Consider the following 13,122-nt stretch of genomic DNA (forward strand, 5'->3'; position numbering starts at 1 on the left):
TGCCTATTACCATTTTCTCTGGTAGTTCCCACCTTCGTTCTCTTGGAACAAATTCTCTTCCATGGTTTCCTCTGTGATGTGTTCATTCTTGAGACTGAGGTTGCCCCTTTATCCTTGTGGTTGATATCATTTTCCTTCTCATTCTCCTATTCCTATCCCTGAGTCATTGAGCCAAAGATTAAGCGCTGTTGAGCCATGGAAGCGGTCCCCAACATCTCTTCCAATGATTCCTTAAATTCTTTTGTTTTTGCAGATTCCCGACCATTTTGCCCAGAAGCCATGAGTGTGTCATGCCATGGAGATTCTGGCTGGTCATAACACTTTGGTCCTCTTAGAGTGTCCAAAAGAATTTTGCTGATCATGAAGTGATTACCTCTGCATTTCTGGGTACTAAACCCTTCTGCATCCTTTTGCTGTTTTTGAGGGGGTTGTAGCAGTGCCTCGTGGAGCTATCAATAGGCACTGGTGCCAAGTGTCTGTGATAAATGTTGTTTCTACATCTGAATGATAGACACTCAAGGTCTATCTCTTGAGCTGAAAGCTTATCTAGGCCATTGCAAAATTTGATTTTCTAAGGAAGAGCTCTAATGAGGTTCATCTGAATGCATATAGAGGCACATGAGATGAAGAACTGTTTCTTGGTTCGTGTTCACCACACAAACATGCTTCGCAGAGGCTTCCATATCTTCTCCAGCAGTTGTTCAATCCAAAAGTTGAGGTGGGAGTTTCTTCATCCAAACACAGATTGGTATGTTGTGGGCACATTTATGCGAGTGTTAAGGTCTTCTTTGTAGTAGTACTTAATGAAAAATCCATGGTTCCCAAAGAAACAGGAACCTCCTTCAAAGTTGCTTTTCCTTTATCCTTCAGATAAAAATCTTACCAAAAAAAAATCCACTGGGGCTGAATTTGATCTCTTTGATCTGAATAGGTATTGGACCATTTGCCATAGGCCTATAAACCTGCAGCTCATAATCGAATGTTGTAAAGGACCAGAAACCATCTCTTCTTTTGTAAGGATGAAAGACAACCTCGCTGTCAGAGGAGACTTTAAGTAAACGGTGATCTGCAGTTAGGCCACTAAATAGTTTTGGGCCATTTTATTAAAAAGGAGCTAGGATGCAGATCCTTACCTGAGATACAATTTTCTGTTTTGTCACCCATATTTGCAAAATATGCATAGAAAATAACATAATATCATTGGAATGTGTAGCTATAGTCTCAAAATCACTCAATTGGACAAGGTACAACTAGTCTACAAAGAGTGGGAAAAATGAATGACATTACAATACAGAATGAGAAGATCATTACTGGAATGAATAATGTTACCAGAAATGAATACATGTTTGTCAATATCAACAAAGAAACTTGAATTATAACTGTAGAAAATTATAATCAAATAATAAAGTGTCAACATTCACTATAGAGCAGAAAGTAGTGTAACAGAAACTACATTTATAGCTATATTCTTACAACATTTACAGAATTTAGCAACATGGCAACTGAAATCCATAAAAAAAAATCTACACAATATGGTTATCTGTCCTGATGACATCAATCTAAAAGGCATGGGTATACATATCTACAAAACCAATTAAATTGTCTAATGTATTGAAGTCTTGAAATAAAAAGCTGAATTTACTTAAAATATGGAAAATGAGATTTGCTAAGAGAAATATAAGGCGAGTTTTTGAGCTCCAACAGCAAAAGAGCTAATCATCTTTCACTACAAGATGCAGGAAAAAGCCTATTCCAGTACAATGAATATACAGAACAGCCAAAATCCTGAAATGAGCCACCCTTTTGTGAAGGACAGACTAATCTTAAATGCATTAAATGTTTGGCCAGCAAGATTACACACTTTAATTATGAGTCAGGACAGTGTGTATTACAATAAGTCTAGTGATTATATAGACCTGAAAGTCCTCTTCTATATTTAGACATTCTTTTAAGAAAGAGTTCCTCCAAGCAACCGTATCCTTGCTTTATCCACCTAAAACAATATTTAGCTTCATCATGAGTTTATTTGTTTCATTGTTCTAAAGCAATCTCTAACCTTTGCACGGAGTATTTATTTATTGTATTTCCCTAGAATTAACCTGTACATAACTCACTTTCTATGTTTCTGGAATAAAATATTCTTTAATCACATTCAACATCTTGTGTCAAGAGCCCATCTGGTGGAAGATTTGGCTCATTACGAATCTGATCCTTTTGTCCCAATCAATATAATTATGCAAGCAATGAAGGATGCAGGAGTGTGTTAGGTTTCTCCAGTCTTTTTGTTGCACCATTTGTTGTGTAAGATCAGAACTTCTTAGCCTCTCCTATTTTTATCTGGATCCCAATCGTCCTCAAGATAGAAACTAGATTGCTTTCAAACGAACTGGTTTATGCTTCATGTACTTTTCTAATTACATGGAAAAGAATGCTATTAGATTTTTGATTACAAATTTCTCTGTTAGAATCAGTGTTTTGGTAGTTTCAAACATAGGGATGATGGCACCCACCTTGTACATTAGATTTGTTCCTATAATGACATCAAATCCTTGCACTCTTGAACATTTAAATATATATATACATGTTCCTCAGGTGCCTCTGTTCTTTTGAACTCCTGATTGTAGAGTTCTCTCCCTTTTCAATTGTGACCTCAAATTTTAAAATTGAGATGAAATTTGCTGTTTTGGATTCCATATCTGTCTACATTGCTAAAGCAACATTGACAACTTCCTTGTTAAGTGTTAATGTGAACTCTTTAGTTGTAATTACTGTTGGTTGGAGATCAGACAAAAGAATGTAGTTTCACCTGGAAATTGTTGTTTTCTTGGTTTCCAATTGATAAACTTCCTTCAAAGTTACTTTTATGCCAGTTCCTGATGATAAGCTTTCCCTTCTTTCTAGATCTCCAAGACTCTTATCATTTCTTATTATGTGACCAGATAAGATTTGGAAATCTTTCTAAGTGGATTTTAATTAAAATTCCTAGCCTCATTTTTTGTATTTTTTTGTATTTTTTTGCCTTGGAGGAGGAGACCATTTTTGAATGAAGTCTCTCTTTTGGGTCTACTTGGATGACCATACAGCATTTTGTCTCTTTATGATGAGCGGTGAGGTGAAGAAACTTGTTGCTTATGTTGAGTTGTAGTTCTTGCTTGATTGTTTAATGATTAATCTTTCTCAAATTCCAGCTCATACCATTTTAAAGATAGAGTTCCTCCAAAAGGATCCTATCCATGTTTTATTCTTCTTAAACAATCTTTAGTCTTTACATAGCTTTATTTACTGTATTTTATATCACTCAATTAGGATCGTGTTTTATTATCTTTCTATTTTCTTGGAGGATTTATTCTATGTGCATATTCACAACATTTTTTTATGTCAAGATTCCTTCTCCTAAAGGAATGTGTTAATCGGATTACAATGAAATTGTTATTGGATCCTGAAGAATTTATTGTGTAAGTATCGAAAAAGGATGGAAATAGTTCAGTGCAGGGGGATTTTGGAAAAGATCTAGACCTTAGTGACAGCTTTCATGAACATTTGTGTAAAAGAAAATTTATGGCTGAAAGCATATTCAATTGTTGTGGTCAATATCATCTTGCAGTTTCTGTAGTTGGACAAGCCCTAGAAAAATGGCTCTGAAAAAGAACAGGGAAAAGGATTGATAAATGTTACCTATCCTCCTATTGCAGTAAGATTGACATGGAAATGGGAAGATGCAATGATTATATTCTGCTGGTAAATTCTGGTTCCACGGGTGGGGGAAGTTTTACTCCATTTGCAACTTTTCCATTTTCTACACCTAAAATTTGCCTTGAAGTTGAATGGTAATGTCTAGAGTTGCAAGCAAACTTGGTGACAAAAAGGTGTTAAATTTGGTGATCAGATTAGATAGACAATAATTCAACACAATTGCACAATGTATACCCTGGGAAAACCTTCCTCTTGAAGGTGAAAAACCCAGCAACTAAAGTCTTGTATTATATTAGACAAAATAGTAATATGTCTTTACAAATAATCCTTCACACTTTGAAGCTAGAATATCAATAGATGCAGTCCAGACTTCCAAAGAATGATACAGGTTAGATCTGCCTTTATGTGAGATTCCAACTTGCTGATGAAGAACCCGATATGCAGAAGGTAGCACACGTTTTGCTGAAGAAGGATACACGATCTGCTGTAGATGATAATCAATGGACTGCTGAGAGAATAATGGGTACAGCTGAAGGTTATATCTACTTTGATCTGCTTGTTGTATGACTATGTATCGATTAATTGCCAAGGAAGGGAGAGATACTCTCCCTTTATACCCGCCAATTCTGGTTCCACAGGTGGGGGAAGTTTTACTACATTTGCAACTTTTCCATTGGTTAAATCTACACCTAAAATTTGCCTTGAAGTTGAATGGTAATGTCTAGAGTTGCAAGCAAACTTGGTGACAAAAAGGTGTTAAATTTGGTGATCAGATTAGATAGACAATAATTCAACACAATTGCACATTGTATACCCTGGGAAAACCTTCCTCTTGAAGGTGAAAAACCCAGCAACTAAAGTCTTGTATTATATTAGACAAAATAGTAATATGTCTTTACAAATAATGCTTCACACTTTGAAGCTAGAATATTAATAGATGCAGTCCAGACTTCCAAAGAATGATACAGGTTAGATCTGCCTTTATGTGAGATTCCAACTTGCTGATGAAGAACCCGATATGCAGAAGGTAGCACACGTTTTGCTGAAGAAGGATACACGATCTGCTGTAGATGATAATCAATGGACTGCTGAGAGAATAATGGGAACAGCTGAAGGTTATATCTACTTTGATCTGCTTGTTGTATGACTATGTATCGATTAATTGCCAAGGAAGGGAGATATACTCTCCCTTTATACCCGCCAATGAAGCCCTTCTCCAAGGGTCGGATTTCTTCAAGAAAGAACACGTCTTCTCATTGTACATTGTATTCATTCATCAAGGATGGTGGAGATCTAAGTCGATTTAATATGTGTTAATTATACTTAACAAGTCGTGTTGCTTAATTGACATTTTTAATTGTTCCTTTTGCATTTATTTAATACCAATATTAAATCGGTATACATGTCCTAATATGGATCGATACCATAAAATGTCTAAGGCCGAATAGGCCATTAGACATTTGATTTGCTCTGTCAGCCCATAGAAGGATATCGACTGACGCTATACATCAACAAAAGGTTCTTCACAAAACACAATATAGGCATTAGAAGCATTTGCTTAAGTAAACATCGGAGCTCTTAATTATTTTCCAAGGATAAATCTTGTCAAAACACTAAAAATATTTGTAGGTGTTGGTCAAGTTTGATGGATGGTCTTAATCCAATCCAAGTAAATCCAAAGTTCTTTCTAAATTGTTCCAACTTAAAAAACTGAAAAAGGGATGTTGAGGGTACAATTAAGGAAACATTAGTATTAATAAATGCAGTGGGTGATAATCTAGTACAATTATCTTTTTATGAGGTGAAATTGGGAGAAGTTTCTTCTCAGCTATGTGGTCAAGGGACATGGAAGAAAAATATGGAAAGCTCATATAGGTCTATACAAGATATGCTCTTTTTGCCATTTATGCTAACCAATCTTTTCAATTATTGTCTTTGGCCATATGCTCTTTGGACAAGATTTGAAGAAGTTCATGAAGTTGTTGAAAGGTTGCAAAATAGTCTGACATTCAGCACTCATTTTCCTTTGCAGAAAAAAGCAATTGAAGAGGACAATTTTGTAATTAGTCCAATGCGTTATGGTTGTAGACTCTGGACATAAGAGGGTGTTCAGTGAACAAAGAATAAGTTTGTGTTCAGTGAACAAAGAATAAGTTTATTATATGTGAACGAAGATTTAAATATAGGAACTGGAAGTGAATGAAACATAAGTCTATTATAGTGATAAAAAATAAAATAAAATAAAGCTATGCAAAGGGTAAAAATTGCTTTAGAGCAATAAAGCAAATAAAGCCATAGGAAGGTTAAAGACTGCTTTATGAGAAAAAAGTAAAGAGTTTTTTTAGGAGGGTTCTATATTTAGATTCAAGAAGTATGCCCAAATAGTAAATACAGGAGAGAGATTTCTTGCCTTAAAAGGATGGCTATACTTATTGTAATAGATAATCTCTTCTTAATGCAACATTGTGTAGTTTATCTGGACCAACATTTAAGACATTGAAAGATTTTGTTGTCATCAATATTGGAGCCCATTAAAGACTTCTGGCTGTTCTGTCTATTGGTTAGACAAGAAAAGAGTTATGTTGCTTGCTATGGTGGAAGTTCATCTTTTTCAGTTTGAGTTTTAAACATTAATATTTCAGATTATTTTGAAGGCAATTTCTATTTCAAGAATTATCAGATTTCACCATGGAGCTCATTGATCAGGTTTTGGTTTGAATTTTTTTTGTTTTTAGATTTTGGATCATTTTTGTGGTATTAAAGCATTTTGGTTTATACCAGAGGCAGTTTAAACTGTAAATGCATATTTCAAAGTTTCAAATTATATTTTAGATTATAGCTGCAGAGTTTTCCTGGCTATAACAGCAACTTACATGTTCCTATGAGGGACGCTAGGTTGAAAACTTTGCATGTAGTCTGCTGAAATACACCACTTTAAAACTTGTTCAGCAATGTCCCTAAAGATATTAAACTGAGATTCGGTTGTTCTAAGTGACAGATTAAGGTTTTGGAAGTATGGATGCATAGAATAAATTAGGTCAACTTATACAAAAGAATGAATTAGAGGGAAAGCAGCACATCCAGAAAGATAAAGTTACTGAATTCCAGCTACAGAAAAAAAGGGAAACAACGATTCACAGGATAGGATGATGATGCTGGAGGTCAGTAATCTGTGAATAAATTGAGAATGATAAAGATCATGATGATGTTTCCAGTAACTTTGATGACATAACACTTAACAGTCCTTGCATTAGAAAGGGTATGCTAGTACAAATCAAATTCCTAAATACCAATGTAGATTTTGTAAATGCTTAAAGGATGGAGGAAGGACATGCAAGCCAGGAGGAAGACTGGAATTACTTGAGGCTGAAGAAGATGGTTTGAGAAGACAAATAACTGACTAGGATAAGTTGGCTAGTAGATCCTGAAATTGTGCTAGCTGAAATATCATGTTTTGTAAAGAGCAAATGAACATGATTTTATGAATAGAGTTTTAGGCCTCAGAGAAAAGCATTAGAGCATAAATAGCACTGATGAGAGAGAAGGATGTTTGTGTCTTTGGGTGGTTAGAGATTATGCATACTTGTGGGATTTTGAAGATCTTCGCAGATTGCTTGAGAGAGTGGTGTAAGTCAATCTTGTGTAGTATATTCTGATTTCTAATTATATTGATATCCTTTTGATGCATTTTTATCTGAGATTCTTGTATGTCATATTTGAACATATGATCATAAATTTTTTCATGTGAAAAATGGATTAACTAAAGGTCAAGACTAAAAAGGTGAGTTGATTTTGTATTTTGTGTATATGCTTCTTGAAAATTAATTGTGATTTGTTATTTGTGATGGCATAGAAATATTGCTGACTAGGATGATAATTGGAAACCATGCATAATATGATAATTATTAATATTGCTTTAGTCATATTTGGTTCTACTAGCAAATTTTGCTATTTTTTTTTTCATTTATAATTTTATTATTATATCTGTTTGATATTACCAGGTGACATGTCTCAGTGTTCAAGTAGCAAGGACAACTCACGTAGTATTTTTGCCAGAAAAACCAATCTGTTTTATGAAATACCAATTTCAGAGCATCAGAGGAGAGGACATAACATATCCCGGGATGAGAATATGATATTTCTGGAGAGAGAGAACAAGGAAAATGTTTGTAAAAGATTAGAGAGGTCGTGTAGAGAGTTAGAATCAGCCACTCAGAGTACAATTTCAGATTCCACAGAAGACAGGTTCGTAAAAGATTATTGATTAAAAGATATTTGTCTTTACCTAGTATTTTTCTATCTTGTACAAATTTTCCAATTAGTTAAAATGATTTTGCCCAGTTTTTTCTTTCAACAAATTTGTTCAAGATCTCACCTGCCATTTTTTACATAGGAAAGGTTATAATACAAATTTAGAGTCTTGAATCCTTGTATATCAAGATATTACCTACTTATGTTTCCTGTGCTGTTTTTTCTGTCTCAAGGAACAGAGTATAAGATGAATTTTTAATCTGGTAGACCATCAACTGTCTCATATTTTGAAATTGAACTGCAGTTAGTCTGACAGCAACTTCAGCTATTGATGCTAGACTTAATGTTAAAGAGGAAATTATGTTCTGTAGTTAAAATTTAAGTAACATTATATAGATCCTAACTTTTAACCAAAGCCAGGGAAGAATATGGTTGACGGTTGGGCAATGTAAGTCAACTGTATAATATACTGCATAAATAGTTATAAGTTCTATTGTGTATAGTGATATACTAGTAAAATTACACTTGGCAAAAAGATAGAATATGCCAGCATTGCTTTTTCAAGAAATATACTAGCAAACTAAGTAGCTGGCTAATCAATCAAGAATTGCTAGACTCTTTCCTGTTGCTTGAACTTGACTCTAGACCTACCTGTCTATGGTTAAATAGTAAAGAATAAAAGATACAAATCTTGCCTAACCCTATGCTACTGACGTTTTAACAAATTTCACAACAAGTTCCCTGATTCAGAAATGTCCAGACAAAAAGTTATGGATATTATAAACCAGATGGGATTGTTATATGCATATATGACCAATGCTTATTGTTTGTGTCTAATTCTCAGTCAAATCCTCACTTTATAACTTATCAGGTATTGTGAGTCATCTCAGATCTATTGCCCCATAGCATACTATAAGTATAGAGTATCTTATGCTGTTAGAATTTAGTCAGCAAATGATTGCCGTATATGTGACTTTTGTCATGAATTTTACCATGTTCCACCAAGTTTCCAGAATAGTTATGGCAGGAAATGGGGGGATTGTCATGCCCCCGCCATGAAAAGATGTCAATAATCAAGAAAATCATCTTATTCATAAGACTTCACGATTTTCTATCTGAATTAATATATTAAAACAGTGATTGACTTCTTGAGAAAGATAATAAAAGTCGCGATTCTATCTTTTTAGAAGGAAACTAAGTTAAGCAGCAGCAATGACTAGTGTAAGGACAAAACAACAGACATATTATGTGTTAAGCAGTGACTAACAAATACAGCAATTAAAATATTCAAAAGCACCTAAAAACAGCAATTAAGAAATAACCAAGGCAGTGATGGGTTTTGAAGAGATAAAAATTAGAAATCGGGCTTGAAGAGGCATCATTATGAAATGGTATGACCCCTCTTATGGGTCAGCGATCTTCCCAAGAGTTTTCTCTCTTTATAGAGACATTATGGTATAAAATGAAGACCACATCAAAGGAGAGCATCAAGGAAGTTCATCGAAGAACAAAGAATGAAAAGATAAATCAGTAATTGAGAAAGAGATCTACAAATTAGAATACAACCTTGTTTGGATCTAATAAATATTGTGGTATGCATGAGTACATCTTTGATATGTATGCTTAGTGTATGCAATATGGATGTATATTATCATATATTATATAATGCTCTTTAAATATCTCTTACCAAGATATTAATAATCTAATTATGCTTCTTTATTTAATAATTAAATTATCTATCCACAAGCAATCATGGCAGGAATGGAGGGAAATACATTAGGGAGAGGTGGTAGACATGGGTTCCCCCGAATTAAGTAGGCTACCCCAAGGGATGGAATCATTAAGGATGGATGTTCGTGTTGCTTGTGGGCCAAGCGGCGAGTTGTCTTGGTTAGCGTTGCATGCTCTTGGGCTTAATTGGGCTGAACAAATCCTCCTCAATGATCCGGATTCCCTTAAATTAAGTAGGCCACCCCAAGGGATGGAATCATTAAGGATGGATGTTTCTGTCGCTTGTGGGCCAAGGGGCGTGTTGTATTGGTTAGGTGCTATGGGCTCTTGGGCTTAATTGGGCTGAACAATAACCAGACACCCCTTTATGGCTTTCCTTTTCAAACCCTATAATGGTTGATTAAGGGAAATGTAACTATTGGTGCTTAGTTTCTAAGATCAACAAGTTGCATTGTTTACCTAAGTAGGCTAAGATGATTATTGACATATTTATGTTTGTTGTTGAATCCCTAATCCTAATAGAAATGAATGATCTTATGAATTATATTTCAAGTATCGTCTAACATGGTTGTAGGACCTAAACTAGAATTTATGTTGATAACTATTTTACATTCTTCATTTGAACTGAATTTTTGATTTTAGGGCAAGATCTAGGATCATCCCAATAGGGGACAATAGAATTGGTATTAGAGCATCGTTCCACCTAGCCTAATGGACGAAAGATAGTTGATGCAACTTAGCCAAAGGGCTCAAAGAGCATTGGAAAAAGAAAAGAAGAAACTTGCATCAACCAATAACCCCATTCAAAACAATACAATGAGCAAACAAGTGGGAAACGAATTGAGGGTCTTCATGGAGTGCAACGAACAAACAACTCAAACTCTTGCAGAGCAAAATGAGAGAACAACACAACTACTTCTCCATGCCATCCAAAATATGAACAACAATAATCCTAAACCCAACCAAATCAATGGGAGAGATGCCAACTCTAATCACTTTGAAAATAATAGAACCCCACTAAGGTCAACTCCAAGGGTAACTAGACCCCCCATTATACCTAGAGAAGGGCCAACTAGAGAAGAAGAAGAAATTAATGAACGAAATCATAACTTAGAGGAGCTTGCTGAATCATATTCAAGACTTGACTTGGGAAACTAGGAGAAACATTCCATTAAAAGAATTTTGTGAGGCAATGTCAAGAATTAATCCTAGAAGGGTAAGGGGTTAACCTAACAGGGTCTTACTTCACAAAGTACTCAAAATAACTCTTCCAAATTTTGATGGGTTAGGAAAGGTTTTTGCTCGCACATGGATTCAAAAATTAGATACATACCTATCTCTTAACCCCATGATGGAAGAGGATGCCATCAAATTCACCATACTACATTTATAAGGGGTTGCTCAGGACTGGTGGCACCATGGTTTGGTTACACAAGGCCATCAAAACATAACGTCCTATGATGACTTCACCAACAAACTCATTGAAAGATTTGACCAAAAGCATTCAGAGAGGTATTTCAAAGAATTCACCCAATTAAGGCAAGAAGGAACCGTGGAGGACTATGTGACAAAATTCCAAAAGCTCTCCATCATGGTCCCCAGAATAACCAAAAAGAGATTCACATACTTGTTCTTTGAGGGACTATCGAAATCTATTCGGGGCCTAGTAAGTGCCTTTGATCCTTTTACTCTCCAAGATGCAATCCTAAAAGCCATACGACTAGATGCCACCAAAACAAAGGAAATAGGTTACTCTAAAAAAGCGACATCAAAAGATAAACACTTCTATGGACGGGATGGGTGTAAAAGAACATTTCTTTCTAAAGATGATCTAAAAAGAGATTCAAAAGAAAAATCTATGCTTCTATTGTAAGGGAAAATGGGAATGCGGACATGTTTGTAAACAAGAAGACAATCGAGAAAAAAGGTTGTGTTTCAAGTGCAAAGATACATGGGATCGTGGACATTTGTGGCCAAAAAGACCTTAAGAGGAAAAACTTGTGTTATAGGTGCCAAGAAAAGTGAGAACCAGGTCATATATGTGGGAAAACAAGCCAAGCATGTAATATGGAGGCACCTTCCGATGAAGAAGAATGAGAGGAAAATCTTAATAAGAGAAGGAAGTGCGATGAAGAAGAACAAGGAACCATAGCCGCTATCTCAAGGGTATCCAAACACCAACCCTTTCGAATCAAAAGTAATTGAGGAGGACAAAAGGTAACCACCCTTGTGGATTGTGGAGCAACCCATAACTTTATTGACGAAAATCTGGTTACACAAATGAAAATAGAAACAACAGATTTTAAGGGCTTTAAGGTAGCCTGGGTTAATGGATCCACTGCTCAATGCACCAAGAAGATCCCACAACAAAAGATCACCTTGGGAAAACATCCCATCAAAGAAGATTTCTATGTTGTAAAATTGGTTGCCGATGTGATCTTGGACCATTGTTGCACTCCTTGGGGTGCTTCTACCTAGACTTCCCAAAATTGGAATTACGTTTCAAACACAATGGGCAAGAAGCCCTTTTACGAGGACTATTTGATGGCTCACCAAGAATGGTTTCATCCAAGAAGATGGAAAGGATCTTTAGGCATGGTCAAAGGGAATGGGCTGCCCAATGCATGATTCTTGACAAATCCTCTTCCCAAGGCAAAATTATTCACATTGATATCCAACCAATCTGAAAGAAACATAAGAAGGTATTTGACAACATTCCTCAAGGTCTTCTTCCAAATAGAGGCTTTGAGCACACCATTGAATTAGAGGAAGAGGCAAAACCTGTTATTACCACACCCTACCGTCATCCACAAAAATATAAAAAAGAAATTGAGCAAGCTATAAAAGAGTTGTTAATGGGACATATCCAACCAAGCTCTAGTCCATTTGCCTTTTCAGTTATGCTAGCAAAAAAGAAAGATGGCACCCTGAGAGTATGCATTGACTATAGCGCACTTAACAAAAAGACCATAAAAAATCAATACCCCATTCCTAGGGTTGATGAGCTGATCAACAAAGTTCATGGAGCAGTATATTTATCAAAAACTGACCTATATTCGGGTTACCATCAAATTAGGGTAAGAAAATGTCCCTAAAACAATCTTTAGATGCGATTTTGGACACTTATTTCTTATCTTACCATTTGGCCTAACAAATGCCCCTACTACCTTCCAATCATTTATGAACCACATTTTTAGAAAATAACTAAGGAAATTTTTTTTAGTCTTCTTTGATGATATTATGATCTATATCAAAACTTGGGAAGAACATTTAAAACATAGACGAAGTACTGGAGATACTTGAACAACAATCTTTATTTGCCAAACTATTCAAGTGTGAATTTGGGTTGGAATAAATTTTATACCCGAGACACAAAAGTAGTGCTCAAGGAGTCAGCGTTGATGAGTAAAAGATTGAAGCTATAAGAAGCTGGTCAAAGCCAAAGAC

The 13,122-nt window shown here is 35.4% G+C and overlaps 1 protein-coding gene across 1 annotated transcript in view; it reads left to right on the forward strand.

The window, feature by feature from the left end:
* The window catches only part of LOC131043594 (uncharacterized), a 93,179-nt gene that overhangs the window by 39,909 nt on the left and 40,148 nt on the right, over positions 1 to 13,122 (forward strand). Inside the window, exon 3 of the mRNA XM_057976826.2 lies at positions 7,695 to 7,938. Coding sequence (XP_057832809.2) covers positions 7,695 to 7,938 — 244 coding nt within the window. The remainder of the gene's footprint in view (positions 1 to 7,694; positions 7,939 to 13,122) is intronic.

This window comes from Cryptomeria japonica, chromosome 1, assembly GCF_030272615.1.
Source record: "Cryptomeria japonica chromosome 1, Sugi_1.0, whole genome shotgun sequence".
NCBI lineage: Eukaryota > Viridiplantae > Streptophyta > Pinopsida > Cupressales > Cupressaceae > Cryptomeria > Cryptomeria japonica.